This window comes from Amblyomma mixtum, chromosome 2, assembly GCF_055824585.1.
Source record: "Amblyomma mixtum isolate Tamu chromosome 2, ASM5582458v1, whole genome shotgun sequence".
In the NCBI taxonomy this organism is placed as follows: Eukaryota; Metazoa; Arthropoda; class Arachnida; order Ixodida; family Ixodidae; genus Amblyomma; species Amblyomma mixtum.
In genome coordinates this window covers 79,761,530-79,777,403 of record NC_143013.1, presented here as the reverse complement: position 1 = coordinate 79,777,403, position 15,874 = coordinate 79,761,530, and the positions used below count along the sequence as shown (strand labels likewise).

At 47.2% G+C, this 15,874-nt stretch overlaps 4 protein-coding genes across 4 annotated transcripts in view; 1 reads left to right on the top strand and 3 right to left on the bottom strand.

Moving 5' to 3' along the window:
* LOC149359855 (transmembrane protein 135-like) overlaps positions 1-3,002 on the bottom strand; it is a 45,045-nt gene extending 42,043 nt beyond the window's left edge. The window contains exon 1 of the mRNA XM_089571962.1: positions 1,741-3,002. Within this exon, the coding sequence (XP_089428088.1) occupies positions 1,741-1,890 (150 nt within the window). The 5' untranslated portion in view covers positions 1,891-3,002. The remainder of the gene's footprint in view (positions 1-1,740) is intronic.
* Positions 3,003-3,131: 129 nt separating this feature from the next.
* Positions 3,132-8,981, bottom strand: mRpS28 (mitochondrial ribosomal protein S28). The gene is made up of 2 exons (XM_089571963.1): positions 8,391-8,981; positions 3,132-3,377 (listed from the first exon to the last, which is right to left on the bottom strand). Exons 1-2 carry the CDS (start codon positions 8,771-8,773, stop codon positions 3,218-3,220), a joined length of 543 nt encoding a protein of 180 aa, XP_089428089.1. The 5' UTR covers positions 8,774-8,981; the 3' UTR covers positions 3,132-3,217.
* A 191-nt stretch (positions 8,982-9,172) lies between these two features.
* Positions 9,173-14,217, top strand: LOC149359853 (5'-deoxynucleotidase HDDC2). The gene is made up of 6 exons (XM_089571961.1): positions 9,173-9,473; positions 9,838-9,968; positions 10,523-10,625; positions 10,682-10,750; positions 11,929-12,067; positions 14,052-14,217. The coding sequence occupies exons 1-6, from the start codon at positions 9,417-9,419 to the stop codon at positions 14,135-14,137; spliced, it is 585 nt and encodes a 194-aa protein (XP_089428087.1). The 5' UTR covers positions 9,173-9,416; the 3' UTR covers positions 14,138-14,217.
* The window catches only part of LOC149359852 (uncharacterized), a 28,286-nt gene continuing 23,861 nt past the window's right edge, over positions 11,450-15,874 (bottom strand). Inside the window, exon 9 of the mRNA XM_089571960.1 lies at positions 11,450-14,374. Within this exon, the coding sequence (XP_089428086.1) occupies positions 14,291-14,374 (84 nt within the window). The 3' untranslated portion in view covers positions 11,450-14,290. The remainder of the gene's footprint in view (positions 14,375-15,874) is intronic.

Sequence of the window (15,874 nt, the reverse complement as noted above, 5' to 3'; positions counted from 1 at the left end):
TGCGTGAAAATCTCCCTCTAATTTATTGCCAAAATTTTTTTCAACGCCGTTACAAAGGGGGCATAATACGGCGGATGGAGGTTGTTTTTTTTTTTTTTTAATCAGCGCGGAATTTTCCTTCGCTGCTACACACCGCCTTTTCCATAGATAGCCCTGCACTGACGTTGCCTTTTTTTTTTTTTTAACAAGCTGCAACGCGGCGCGTTCTAGCTGAGAGCTGACTGACGCATTTCAGGCGGGTTTACTGACGCGGCCTCTTGTGTTTCCATGGAAAAAAATTGAGAAATTTACAAATAAACACTGTCACCATACAGCTAGACAGGCTGCTCTACAACTATGCACTTCGCATGGCAAGTCATAGCCAGCAGCTTCCACCAAGGCTTCAGGGTGGAAGTGGCGATGATTGGATTAGACCAGCGCACATTTGCCCAGTGATTTTAATACTTCTGGTCCTCTTAAATTTGGCGGCCGCTGCGACGTCAGTGCAAGCCACCTAGTCGCGGGACAAAGATGAGAAGAGTAGCTTTACTGCTGATGAAGTCATACAAGAAATATCTTTTTTCTCCTGCTTACTTGATAGTTGAAATTGCAAGCAGATTCCATGTTTTCTATGTGACACCAAGCTCAGACATAACCTGAAAATTGGCGCGCTCGTCTACTGCAGCACGCCCGTGACTGAGCCAGAGAGATTCGATTTTATCGTCGCCAGAGCATCGGAGATCTGACAGTACCCCTCCCACTCCGAAGGTGGGAAAAAGAAAGAGGGGGGGGGGGGGGGGGGGGGAGGCGCATTGTTCTAAACGGTAGTCGCAAAATGGCAGACACCTCGCACAGAAGATGCCGTCGAAGTAGAATCACGCGCACGTAAGTTTCACGGAGGCGAACACACTGAAGGAGCACACCGAACATTTCATTTGGTTGAATGTGTTTCACGGTGCTATCAGACCCTCGGTCACAACCAACGAGAAATGAATGATTAAAATAGCCTGCACCGTCAGCATTGTTTTTTAAAGCACCGATATGGAAGTCAGTAGTCTACAAAATAATGCAGCGAAGTCTAAACTATAACAATATCATAATGACCCCTCCCTGTTCGCAAACAACACTTCAAATAAAGGGCCGGACCTGGCAGGCAAAAACGGCCATTAGGTGACGGCACATCGCTCTCATCTTATGCATGCACGTTATCAACCATTAGCCCGATTTTCAGCCGGTAGCCGGGCACCACTGCATCATCTTTATCTGAGCACCGGCCAAAAATGCCACCCTATGTTATCAGCGCCGACAGTTTGAATATCATGCTTGTCATTCGTAACGACGTAGGCAGGGAGGAGTGTCACACTCAGAAGGGCTAGATCAGCCAGCATCCAGATCAGGTTCAGTTTAGTATACGGGGTTTAACGTCCCAAAGCGACTCAGGCTATGAGAGACGCCGCAACAGTGAAGGGCTCCGGAAATTTCAACCACCTGGGGCGACCGCCGCGGCCGGGATCGAACCCGCGTCTTTCGAGTCAGCAGCCAAGCACCATAACCACTGAGCCACCGCGGCGGCCCAACATCCAGATCGGCTGCGGCTTGATACCGCATCCTTCCGCGGTTCCAGCACCGATCAGAAAAACCTCAACACAGCGCAAAACTCAAGAAGCGGAATACTGATGCGCAAAGCAAGGAAGAGCGCCATAAAACAAAACAAAAACAAACAAACAAAGGAAGCAAAGAACCGCGCGGACGCTCGCTCACCAGGTAGAGAACTCCGTAAAGCCTGAGCGCCCTGGTGAACGTGTTGTACCAGACGTCGAGCCAGGCCTGGCTGCAGTGCGGCGTCCAAGTGTGTCCGATCTCGTAGCAGTTGTACGGCACCGACGCGCACCAGAACTTGCTCAGCGACATCTTCGTATTTCGCGGCTCAGCCGCCGCCGCTCAGCTGCAGCTGCCGCCGACGCGCCTCGCTCGGTCAGTCAGTCAGCAAGAGCAGCAGCACTCGCTAGGGAACAGCCGACTCTTCTTCTTCCCTCACCCTCCTCCTCCTCCTCGCCACCGCTGAGGCCACCTTCCGTGCCAGCCGGAGCAGAGGAGAAGGCGAACGTCACCCTCACGGCACCACGCACGTAGTAGAAGACGCCGCGGGGGCCGGGGGAAGACCTGGGCTGCTGCGGCGCCGACCGGCGCTTTGATTCCGCGGGATTTGCCGGTTGCGGCCGAAGGAAGGCTGACGTGGTTGTGTAAGCGACGCTTGCCGATCGAAACGTGCCACAGGTGTTCTTATCTTCCTCGTCTTCTACTTGTGTTTATTGGCGTACGGAACTCTCATGGAAGAGGGAGAGGAGGGTGCTAAGAGGATAAGAGAAAACACTTCCAATCGCGAGCTGACAACTTCCCGCCAGCACACGTGCGCCAAAAGCTTCCGCCAAGGGTCGAGAAGCACCGCCGCACCTTCCTTGGGTCGTTTCGTGACGCCGGCCGCTGCTGATCAACGGCGAAAGAAAGAGGGTCGAGAAAAAAAAAAAAAACACCGACGGACAACAAAACAGAAATGACGAGCGACATCGAAAGTAAAAACAAGGGTACGGCGGGAGCAACCAATATGTATACGTAACTACACATCAGCGCAAGAAAAGAAGAAAAAAAAAAAAACCGGGAGCACAAGTTTGTCGCTCGTGAGATAACGGACCATCCTCCTCGCCGTGATGGCCTACAAGAACAGCCAGAATGGAGAGCAGCAGAGATGCTTTATCCGTCCGGCGTCCAGCTTCAGCTGGCAGCCGGGTCATGACGGAAACGAATTTGCGCTACCTTGGACTTACGCGGCCCGCGATGGAGGAAAGGGTAAAAAATGTAGAAGAAGAAAGGAGGTGCGTGCCGAGGCGCGCAAGACCCGGAAGTGCGCTGATGAAAACGGAAAGCACCTTCCTACAGCCTTACGTAACTCGGCGCGCTCCGCTCCAGCGCGCGGGCAGGCTGCCTCGTAGCTAAAAACGGTCACCCGGCCGCCACTGGCAAGAGGCGGGCCGCCGCGTCCTCTGGCCGCAAACCGTCACTTAAGAATCCAAGTCGAAACAATCCGCGCGGTCCTTTTTAAAAATCCGTGGGCGGTGCGACGACGCAGTGATGTTCATCACGAAAGGACAACGCCAGCTGTACAAACTAGTTTATTTATAAACAACGACTAAGGGAGAAAAAAAAAAAAAGAAAACTCAACAGAAACAACCGCTACGACTTAGGGCTGCGCCTTTGGCTTTTTCGCTTCCGTCCGCTGCAGTCCTAGAAGAGTGGCGTCGGCCTCCAGGAGAGTGAGGTCCTTCTCGGCACCCAGGAAACGTGAAGACATCTCCATATCGTTGAGTCGGAGCCGTACCCTTGCACCCCGGATGTATTCGCTGCGGAAAACGGCACACCAGTTATACTAGGTGGATAGGGTACACAGCTGTGGGCCAGATGGCAAGTCGAGATTAAAAACTGAGCCGCGGCGATATAGGAGCGGAAAGGGAACACAACGATGCGATACGATAACCGAATTTAACTCTGCCCGTGTAACAAGGCACTCACTGAAGATCGGTATCATTCAGTTCTCCTTCCATTTTGTTCTTCGATGCAGAAGTGCATTCTTGGACTACATCTCGTACTTTTTGCGTACGCGTCCTGATTCTAAGCCCTGTCCACTGCTAGGGTGCCTCGATGCCAGAGGCGGCTTTGAATTCTGATCTGAACTAAGGCTTAGATGCGAGGCAGCAGTATCGAACAGTTTCAAGCCTCCAAGATGCGAAAATGCAGCTTGATCAAATATACGTTGGCGTTGCTAAGTTAACACCCATGGCCCACAATAGTACGCCCACTGCTGTGGCTCAGCGGATATAGCGAGCTCGGTTGCCGAGTTGACAGGGGAACGGTCAAAGAGCGATATATACAGTCATTATACAGCTCGTGTGCTGGAATGTGCCGCCTGTCATTGTAACCGCGGCTCAATGCGCTGAGTGCCCATGCCTGCCTTTCTGAGAATATGGTGTATTTGTGTATATTGTGCGACATATTAATGCGACAGCGTTTAATTTGTAGTCTCACACACACAAAAAAAAAAAGATTCCGGCTTTTGTCTCGAAATTGCGATTGGTCGGAGAGGTCACATGACCTTGTTTGTGGCGTCATCACAACGTGCCGCGGCAGTTAAAGGATGATTGGTCGAGAGAGGTAACGTCCCACTGCGACGTCATCACAACCCGGCCGCCATGGTACGCGGCAACCTTTCCGCCGGTATGCGAACACCTGCACCCGATGGGACGTGGCAACAACGAAATTAATTCAGTGCAGTTGCCACCCGCCCACAGTGGCGCTGCGCATGGCCCTTACGTGCTTACAGACACTTGCGGGAGCTCGGGAAGAGCAACCTGGGTCTCACAAGCCCCACCGGTTGGCTGTGTTTGAAACAGCCACTTGCCGAGGAACTGGCGCTTCGCTTAACCGCTGCACCACTGCGCCAGTCATGGTATGAGGGGAATCTATGAAGAAGACTGAGAGGGTAGTGACGTCATCAACACCACGTGACCACCAGTGGCTCAATCGAAGGGCACCGCCAAATTTGAAAGTCTGGGAATCCCCCCAAATTTAGAACTTGGCCCACCCCTAAAAAATTCCAACCCTCAAAAATTTGGAAGTAGGCCCATGCAAGAAAATGAATTAGCGGGGATTAGTGGGTGGAGTCATGTGACTTAGTATAATCCCAGGTGATAATTCAATGGAAGGCACTGAAATATTCTAGGTGATGACCCATGCATATCATATAATGACAATCGAACCAGTTCCAACCGGAGCGGCGGGAAAATCGCAAGAACATTAGACAGTCGTTGTAGACACCATAACAGGCAACCAAAATGCTATCGCGGGCCTCTAAGTTTTTTAAATTAAAATTTATTTGGCATTGGTGGCTGGGGCGTGCGTCAGTTCTCCCTCGATTACCTCAACTTTCTCTCCACACGGCGCCACGATAGAGACCTCTTTGGTGCCAGTCTACGGATCCTTTTCTTTCTTCGCGCGCGCGCGCACACGCGCTCTCTCTACCTCGGTTGCTGAGCCGGAGGTGGCTGCAGGCGAAACGCAAAAAACCCCGGGGCCCTCCACTACGGCCGCATTCTTTCTTGTTTAGCTCCCTCCTTCAACCCTCCGAGAAGTGGGACAGTTAGTTTCTGTGCCCTGGAAATTTTCACTGGCTTTGGTTCGCAACAGAACTGTTACATTAACTGCCTAATACGTTTTAAGCGAGCTTTATACGTCATTACCCTTATTCTCAGAAGTGTCGCGTTATTAACGCAGAAATTAATACCTCGCACCTTCCTCATACTTTTCTGAACCTGCAAAATGAGGCAGGTTGTAGTGCTCACCGCGTCGAGCGGGACGCCCGATCATAAGACGCCGCCAAGCGCTTCTCAAAGCCTCTCAAAACGGCCTGTGCGCGTCTGTGTAGCGGTTAATAGTTGTTATGAACTACGTCTTATGGTGAGCGGTCACCTGTACTGTGCCTTCGAAGGAAGCGATTAAAGGTGGAATAAAAAGTGCCAGAGATTAAAAAAACAAGCAATTACGCTTGCTCTCGCTGAGATTCGCTACTCAGGCAGCATGGGTAGGCGTAGTCTTTATTTTTTTTCGCATTCAGTCTTGTACAAGATGCCTCCACTCTGCATTACAGCGGAGCGAGGACCTGCTGAGTTTTTCTTTCATTAACAATTTCGCCTCATTTTCCTTGCTCATTTCTTGTGCACAGGTGTTATCACGGCAAACAAGAGGCATTGGGCTCCAATAAATGTTTCAGTTCCTAGTACCGCATTGCTGTGCCTCCTCTCTGCCGTCCTGTGTAGCTCAAGTTATAAGCTTTTAATCAGTTCCGAAACGCTCGAGTCACGAAAAGGTGCCCCAAACTGAGGTGTCTGCAATCGAATATAAACTGCGTGTTTGGGGGTTTGGTTTTATGAGGTTTAACGTCCCATGCGACTCAGGCTGAGGGACGCCGTAGTGGAGGGCTCCGGATAATTTCGACCACGGGGGGTTCTTCACAGTGCACTGACATCGCAAAGTACACGGTCCTCTAGAATTTCGCCTCCATCGAAATGCGACCGAATGCCCTAACAGAGTAGGTCACCAATTAGAGAACTGCGATCGAAACAACCATAACTATCGCAATTATTCCCCTTCTGTAACGCGGCCGCGGTAGCCAGGTTTCGGGCAGCACTAAACTCAGCTCTAGACCACCACACGAGCTAAGGATCTAGCAGCCCCGTACTGTCAAGCTCGGTCCGGCAACAGTACATTCTCTTGTAGCTCTTTCAACGTGTTTTTCCCAAGGTTCTATTTTTTCCTCCCACGCCTTCCTCGCCAGAGGTCGTGACGCACACCCTAAAGCGCCTATATGAGGGAGTAAGCTGTCCTATAGCGCACTCCCTTTTATAAAAGTTAGTGCACTGCTAGACAGATTACTCCCTTTTTACTCCTCTCTGTTTAGAGTGTAAGAAGTGACCCACGCACCGTAAAAACGTTTGTCTCCCGCGTGCCAGCAGTTGACAAAGGGAGAGGAGAAAGGGTTCAATGAAAAAGTAAGCGAATGCGGTGCATACAAAACGAGAGAGAAAAAAAGAACCTCCAGCGAAGACCGCTCGTCAACGAAATTGTTGTTTTTTTTTTGTTTTCTCTAGTATCCAACGCTTCTAGCCCACGTCATGAAAAGCTATGTGAAAAGCTATGTGGGCGGCACTACGGGTCATCGAGGAGGTATTTGCGGTTACATTACCAAAGGGCATTTAACAGGAAACGACTGAGGGTCGCCCGGAGCAATGGATGAATTCCTTATAGCGAGGAGGCCGCGCGTATAAGGCCCCTAAAAATCCTTCACGAGAACTGGTCACGAGGAGGCCAAGTTAGTGCCATTACCGAATCCGAGACCACGCATGGCAAAAGTGAGGTTTAGAATCCAGTTTCAAGGGGCTCTGCTCTCAATAAAGCTGCGGTATGCCTGCGACTTTAAAGGTCGCCGCTTCACGAATATCCTCCAGAAGGAATTTTTTTAAATGCTACAAGCCTAGTCATCTGTAGTCAAAATTTGAATTTCAGCGTTTTCGCGCCTTTCCGTCTCCTCTCGTCACTTTTTGTACGCTGAAATGCCGGCACTCCTCCCGGCCTAACCGCTAGGCACTACCGCCAGCTGCCGACGTGCGCGGGAATTCCCCATGGGGGCGGAGCTTTAACACCGTAACCAGCCGGAGCGACGCGGCTGACTGACTGGCCGCGGCCATGGAAGCTGCGTGACGTTTTTCAAAAATAACCAATAGCCGTCTCTTAACCGGCATACGCGGGACCGCGAAACAAAGGAGGGTACGAGTAGAAAAAGTAGCCGGAAAGGGCTCGCCAACTTTAGCGCGCGAATGTGGGCTTTCTTCTGCGTGCAGAATTGAATTATTTGGTTGGCTGAGGCGTCAAAGGTTAAGTGACCTAGGTGGCGGGCGTCCACCTGCTTCTCTGGGGATTTTTCGTTCATGCCGCTGCCGACGACGGGTTTTCCGCTGAACATGAAATGCGGGAGGCAAGAAACAACTCAGTAAAAAGTGGCAAAGGCCCCTCAAAGGATGTCATCGCGGCTAATCCGTGATTAATCCTCTGTTACGCTGACGTCAGGGGATTAACAGATAAGCCGAGAGGTCATGAAAATAAGTTGATGCCATTTGCTGGTCGGCCTTCTTGAAAGGCATTTGCCCCTTTGCTGTTTCTTTACCAAGGGATTCAGAGAGCCGTCAAGTCCCAAGGGATACTGGCCGGCTCCTAGCAAGGCACTTTACAAAAAACCAACTTATTGACACTTAATAAAAAGCTTTCTATGCATTCAGCTACCAAGGGATCATTAAGGTCACAACCTCAGGCCAGCGGCTCCAACGCTTTCTGAGGATGCTCTTGGAATGCAGATACTATTTCCATTATAAAAAGCGTGTAAATGCCAACATACGCAGACAAGACAGTGCGGATATTCGACAAGGTTCCACCAGCCTGACACTACACGACATGCAGACCGAAAGTAACACATCCGTAACAGTGGCTTACATGTTCCAATCACTTTTCACATTTGTTTGGCATGCAGGCCTGCTACAAACTGCACATACAAATACATTTATTTGTTGTATTTATGTATGCCACATAACTACAGTGGCACCCTTCCTTGCGTTTGCGTCGCTGCCTTTTATTATCTCGGAGCTAGTTTGCAAACTAAGGACGTTGTCATGTCCGTGCATGTAGCAAACACGAAGATATGAACCTAGATTGTAAAAAAAAAAAAAAAAAACAGTAATGAGTGAAGTTTACGTTCGCAACTAACAAGACGGTTTTGCATTGCTGCGTTCAGAGAAAGAACTGCAGCTTACCCCGAGTTCCTCGCTGGCCTTCGGCACACGCAGTGAAACTTGCCACCAAAGTCGATGTACAGGTCGTCTTCTACTATGTGAAATATTCGACCAATCACGATTCTGCCCTCGGGGTCACCGAGGTCGATCCACTTTGAGTTCCTGAGAAGAGTTGAAAAGCGTTTAGGCGACTCCGCCGCGGCCTTGCGAGACGCTATATCTTGAAACTTCAAGAAAGCTTCAGCGAAGCCACCCCTTTTCTTTTCCGCGACGTCTTCAGAACCTTCTGTCTTCACGTCAGTAGACTTCTCTCCGCCTACGGTGCTTTCATAACGGCGGCTGCACGAAACTGCAGGCACTCGTCTCGCGCGCATAACGCACCGGAGAGCAGCCATGTGGGCCATGTGTTCCTACAATTTGAATTTGCCCCTCAAAGCGCCCGATGACGCCCGGGATCCACGTATATCAGAGACGTTAGCGAACTGCCGTCACTGAGACGGAAAATAAAAGGCGATTCCAAAGAAAAGAAATTCGTAACGGCAAATACGACGTTTACAAGCGCACGCTCCTATTACGGAAAGCCGCCATGATTGACTGGCTAAAGGATTCGGATTGTACCTGTGACGACTTCTCAACGGCTTTAGTTAAAAAAAAAAAACGTACCAAAATATAAAACTTCAAATTAATAATGATGAGCAAAAAAATTTTTCCTAATGTTTTTCTTGCTTAACTTTATGAATGAGAAGATTTTGGTCACAATTTTTTTTTTTTTACAGTATTACAAACTGGCGCTGTGGGCGCTGTGGGCACCAGCGCGTTTCTGGTTTCGCGCCATGTGTCCGTTTCGTTAACCGTGTTCGTTTGTGCCGGTGTTGCGGCGTCTTGGTCGTTTATCCTTGACGTGGCGATAATCGCTCGCGCCACTCGAACCAACAATGCGCTTTGTTTAGACTCTACGAGCTTCTGTAGCGGGAGGACCAATTTTCTTTCGTGCTGCTCATTAGCTGAAGCCGGGCAGCGTTGTGCCAGTAGTTGCTGTTGTGTGCCATGGCAAGCACTGCAGTGAACGCATTGTCTTACTTCATGCTCATCGGCAAACTAAAGGTGGTGTTTTAATCTTCGCGGAAACTTGTTCCATTAAACTACAATCTGTGTAAAACAAGTCGCCGTCTTGTAGATGTCGCTTTTTTTTCGTAAGAATCTTCTCTCAAATGCAAATCGTATGTACTGCGAATCTCGCTGTTTGTTCGCGCGGTTTGAACTCGCACACTTATTTCCGATATGCATGCATAGTGAAACGTAAACGTACAATTCGTCGGTTAACACCAAACTTAGTAGGATGTGCTACAAGTTATGGCAAGTCTTTCCAGGCAGTGAAACACGGACGCACTCTTCTAGGCTAGACCAAAACACATTGCAAGTCTGCTAATCACTAATATATTGCATCCATCACTCACCTTGCAATCAGGGCATCAGACGGACGGGCTGGGTGCTGAGAGGCGTTCCTGACCCTGAACGCATTTCTGGACACATGTACAGGATGTCAGTAATGGCCATGATGCTTGGAAATGACCCTGACGCTGGTGTTAACAAGGATAAGTACGCTATCTATCATTACTCTTTTTCGAAAAACATTCTTCAAAAGTGAACGGTCGTGCAACCTCGGCAAATCGGAGTTATTTTCCTGGGGCACTAAGTAATCGTACAACGTCACAAAATTGCAGGTGTTTTCTGGAGACTAAAGCCAATAACTGCAGAGAAGCAGCAACTGTGCCTGCAGTTCATCATGCCGAAGTTTGTGAATGCAAAACGAAATGATCAAGCACCTGAAATACTCGTTACAACTTACGCAGTTGTCTTGTGTTATTAAGGAAGGGTACTGGCATACAGTTCTCGCCAAAAGTATGCGAGCCTGTTAAATAATCGGAGGTGCAGTTGCCAGGACGGTCGGTAGAAATGCAGAACTCGTGTAATATACCTGCAATCCGTGAGCAATGTAGAGAGTAGCCTTTCTCTTTGAAGAGCTTCAAAGCCTTAGTTTAAAGGAAGTCCTTCTAGAGGCCTTGACATCCTTGCTGCTTATGTATACATTTTGCAAACACTGCTTTCAGTTCTACATCATCCGTTAATGATGTGTACTACCGCTTCTGCAGATGCATCAGGATGGCGCTGGTCCATGACATGGGAGAATGCATTGTGGGAGACATCACGCCAACATGTGGCGTCAGCAAAGAAGAGAAATTCAGACGTGAATCGGTACGACTCAAGAACTGCCCATACGCTGCAGTGCTTGCATTGTTCTTCTATTCCAGGAAGCCATGGACAGCTTGGCGAAGCTAGTTGATAACGTGTCCGCTGCGGAGTTCAAGAGTCTCTGGGAGGCAAGTAATTTTTTTGACAACACAATAATGAGATAAGTGGAGAAATAATTCGCTCAAATGCACATTGGCAGTGTAAGGCAGCATATGAATGTTAGTTCTTGAAGGTAATGGATATAAAGTGCATAATAATGATACAAGATGAATACGGATAGAATACATGTGAAGAGTTTTTGAATAGGAAATAAGCAGATCACAGAGCCAAGCAGCATTTTGAAAACTTGCATCCCACGTGTGTTATGTGAAGTTTATTTAAAATGTATGATTTGAGCTATGTGAAAGCTGTAAATATTTGCATGCCCTTATGGATTAAGTAGGTGCAACACTACTCATTCAATAAACACACATACTACAATTAACCCATTCACCATGATTGCCATTGCCGCCGCGGTGGCTCAGTGGTTATGGTGCTCGGCTGCTGACCCGAAAGACGCGGGTTCGATCCCGGCCGCGGCGGTTGAATTTCTTTGGAGGAGAAATTCTAGAGGCCCGTGTACTGTGCGATGTCAGTGCACGTTAAAGAACCGCAGGTGGTCGAAATTTCCGGAGCCCTCCACTACGGCGTCTCTCATAGCCTCAGTCGCTTTGGGACGTTAAACCCCATAAACCAAACCAAACCAAACCAAACCATTGCTGACAGTGCCTCCATCTGTAGTGCTGCAAGTGTTCCATTTGTGCATTACATGCTGCATAAATTAAAACGGGCATGTAAGGATGCTATGCTTCTGTTCTTGACCTGAACACTTAGCTGTGAAATTGCTGCTACTGAAGTTGCAGAAAAAATAAATAAATAAAAACTAACAAAAGCCCAAACAATGTTGTGTGCCAACCTGTGCTCTGTTTCTTTGCCTAGTGAGACTTCTTGTTTTTATTAAGGGACACATCACCGCCAGGTGTCGAGGACGTTATTCCTTATTAATGACATACAAGACACAATTAAAAGATTTATTGCCCGACAGGAGCTGCACATAAAAATTGCAAATGCTGCATAGACAGCAGCTGCAACTGCTTTAATTTACTGCATATGATAATGCTGTTGCTGGCATACGCCACCTAAGGCAATCAATTACATTGCTCGCTATAAATCTGAATTTCTCTTTTGAAGGTGTAATTTACCACAGATCTAAATCACAGCAGCAAAATGTCAAGACGTCTGTGTATTCTTTTTTCATCCTTGAAAGGAGTATGAAGCTCAAAATACACCGGAGTCCAAAGTAGTCAAGGATCTGGACATGTTCGACATGATCCTGCAAGCCCACGAGTATGAAGTCGAAATGCAGGATCCTGGCCGATTGCAGGAGTTCTTCGACAGCACAAACGGTAATCCTCTTTGTGTCAAGCATCAACATAACATAGGTCTCAGATCTTAAAAGAAATGCTTCAGGTCAATGAGCAGGTTCTTGTAAAATTGCCCAGATGCTACCGTATTTTCATGCCACAGCATATTTCCATTCTTTATTCTGTGCTTTCTTGGAATTTGCTGTAGTTACTTTCAAAGAAACTGAACAATAGAGAAATTTTAACAAGTTGGAGAACTAAAACCAGGTATAGCGAACAAGGTCCACAGAGTCAATTGCCATTCCTTTTTTGCTACTAGAACAGCTTTGACACTGAATATGATTGTGAACCACACTGCCATTTTACCAGATGCATCACACGCTATGGCTCATTATTCACTTCTGAACATCACTGCTTAAAGGGAGCAGAGACATCAAAATGCTGTGCTTAGCATTCTCTTTTAATTCGCTGTCACTCCATCAGCACGCAATACCTTGTTTAATAGAATTTTTTTAAGCAGCAGTTTGTTTCTGGAGGGCAGCTAAGAACGGTGTGATGCTGAAGCGTCAGTGCACATTGTCACAATGTTTAGGTGCTTCTCTGAAATATGGGCCTGTTAAAGTGATGCAACTCTGTTCACAGCTAAGGCAATACTAAGGCCTTAGGCAGACAGCTAAGGCAATATGTCGCGTTTACTGTTTTGTGCAACTCGTGCTCAGAGCACCACAGCTGTTATATTTGCACCTATGGTCTTTAACCTGGTGTGGTGTAATGCTGTGTGCCTGATTAACAGATAGGTGCCAAAAATGCTGGGGATAGAAAGTGCCTCATAAAAAAAAAAAAAAAAACTGATGTACAGGTGCCGTCAAAAGTAAATGGAAGGCAATATTCACGAAAAAATTTAATCATTGGCCCCCAATTCATGCATCCTTGAATAAATATGTGCAGCCTAATTGTGACTGTGCGAATTGCACTGTGCACCTGCAAGCATGGACCATTATGCTTTAGATTTAAAGAAATTAAATTTTTTTGACAAAGTCGCCTTCCATTTACTTTTGACGGCGAGTGTACATTCAGGAATTTTACATCAGCCTCCGTGAGAACAAAAAGAGTGACAAGACGATCATCAAACCTGATGCGAAAAAGCTGCGACAGCAGTTGAACTAACCCTCAACGATTTTTTTGATGCTTTTACTGTAATGAATGCTTTTACTCTTAAAGTGCCCCTGAAGACAAATAGAACTTTGCCTGTATCAGTAGGGTATCACGTTCTAATCACAAAGACACCGCACTAACGAAAAACGGAGCTTTCACAAGCTAGAAAAGACCAGAAAAACGAAATACAGGTTTTGCTGTCAGCAGCTGATTTTGCAAGTAAAATGTGTGCACGCTGATCTTTGGGCACGGATCCCACAGATACACTACTCTGCCATTCAGTTCAAAATGGTGGCAACTTGTCCTTTTTAATAAGGACGTTACGAGTTAGAAATCACTGATGGGAATTCCTTGCTGATAAATGCTTCTTTTGCTGCCGGCCAAATGTCAGCATAGCCAGAAAGAACCAGGGAATCAGTTTTCACTAAGAACAATAACTGTATGGCATTGTTCCTTTAAGCCGAGGCTTCACACAAGCGACAGAATTTTTCTAGAGTAAAGGTGGGTGGCACTTCTGGTGGGTGGAGGTGGGGCGGCGAGGTGGGTCGAGAGTGGCGGTTTAGTGGGTGGTCAGCCTTCTAGCTAGGGTGGTGCAGTGGGAAAACGGCTGGTAGCGGCTTCACTCAGTGAGGCTTCAAACACACAGTGCCGGCATTTCTGCCAAGTGCCACTGGTACTTCTATTATGGTAAAAGAAAGCCAATCGTTTGATGCCTCTACTCCTGAAAGGTTGCACTAAGTGATTTTAGTTGATAAACTGACTTGGAGCTAGCAGTGTGGTTATTTCAAGCAGCCAGTTGCTTTTTTTTTCTTTAGAGCATAATGGCTTTAACCGCGTCTTACTTGATTCATTTTCCCTGAATGGATCACAGGAAGGTTCCAGCACCGCATTGTCAAGCAGTGGACAGAGGAGCTGTACAAGCTGAGAGCTAGTCACCTCTCGCAAGGGGACAAGTGAAGTCGGCAATGTATGCCGGATAAAGTGACAACAGTGGATTCTTTATCACATGTAAAATAAATATGCCTTAATTTACTGTACATTTCATGCGCGTCAATAAAATCTGACTGCGATAAAATACCCATTGTACAATGCCGCAGAGGATGGCACTGGTCACCTTGAGAAAATCTTCTCCTGCAAATACTCCCTCTGTGCTTCAAAATCCATGCCTACGCTTGAAAATTCACTGCAAGGGACCTGGAACAGAAGAGCCAGAGGAAATGCAATGAACTCAAGCGTGCTACCGTGACAAGGAAAAAGGAAGACAAAAATCGGAACACTACATCCTTCCGATTTATTGTGGTAAATATTGGCAGTTGTTTGCTCCCTATTCAGTTCATACATGCAGAGACAGCAGCACATTTTTGCAAGCTTCACTTAACCCCTTAAGTGCTTATGACGAGCTCAGCTCATCACAAGCGATCGGCACTTTTTTTTGCTTATGACGAGCTCAGCTCGTCATAGCTTTTCCGCAATGTTTCAAGGGGCTTTTGGCGAGCCCAGCTCTTAAACGGTACTTTACCACATAAAACATAGATGGCAGCACGAGTCCCATCATTGGCGCTTTTCTTGAATGCGATTTTGTACACTAGATCGCGGAATTCCTGCATCCCGTTTCCCGTGTTTTCTAACAAACATGGCATCATCCGTGCGTGGATCTGGTGCAGGAGATTATTCTGCTTCGGATGATAGCGGAAGTGATGACGATGCCGTTTTTTGCTCTTCTTCAAGTGAAGAGGATAGTGATGACATTTTTACTGACAGCGAGTCAGAAGCGGAAGACAGCAGCGATGACACGATGGCGAGCTCCCATGAATGGTGCCGGATAGACCTGGACAATATCCCAGCTCGACCTCTGCGGTTTCCCTTCAAGGGTTCTCCAGGACTAAAGCTCAAAGCAAGTTCTCCTCCTCAACCGCTGGAGCTCTTTGAGGCTTACTTCGACGATGAGCTGCTTGAAGTTGTAGTGGTCGAGACGAACCGGTACGCCTCTCAGCTGTTGAATTCTAGTAAGCTGGGCAAGCAGGCTCATCTAGTTTGAATGCACCTAGAAGCAGTGGTGCATCTTTTGCACGCCAATTCTAAGCCGCTCACACTATCTGGACTTTCAAGAATTTATTTTGTTGTTTCTGAATGCTCCTCAGAGGTGTTAGGTATGGAGGGTCCAGGTAAGACTAATAAAATATAATTTATCCGCCATAAATTGTTTCTGCGATTTTGTTTGCGTTTCAAACACGTTACTAAAGCATTTTACGTAATAAAAAAATTTGGGAACATAATTTTTTTATTTATTTGGCCCTTAAGGGGTTAACAATATTCGTTTTGACCTCACACACAAATACAAAACACCTATCTTGCCAACCTGTTTTCACTTTCATGCTACAGTTATGTTCACTCCAACGCCAACGTTTTACAGCACTGCACTTACTACAAATGAAAACCAATTTTGTGATTTCTTTTCAATCTAGCAAACAAAACAAGAATTCTGTAGCAGATAGCTATACAGCTCAACATATTTCCTAATGCTGATAAGATGAAATTCATCCAGATCCATAAACTTTAACAAAACTGTGAAGAAACGGTTTACTGTGAAGCAAGCTACATTGTTCACTGTAACATATTTGAACTAAACGCACTGTTCGCATGCAGTTGACAAAAACACTCTGCATGCACTCTTTCATAGTGAAGATTGCAGCC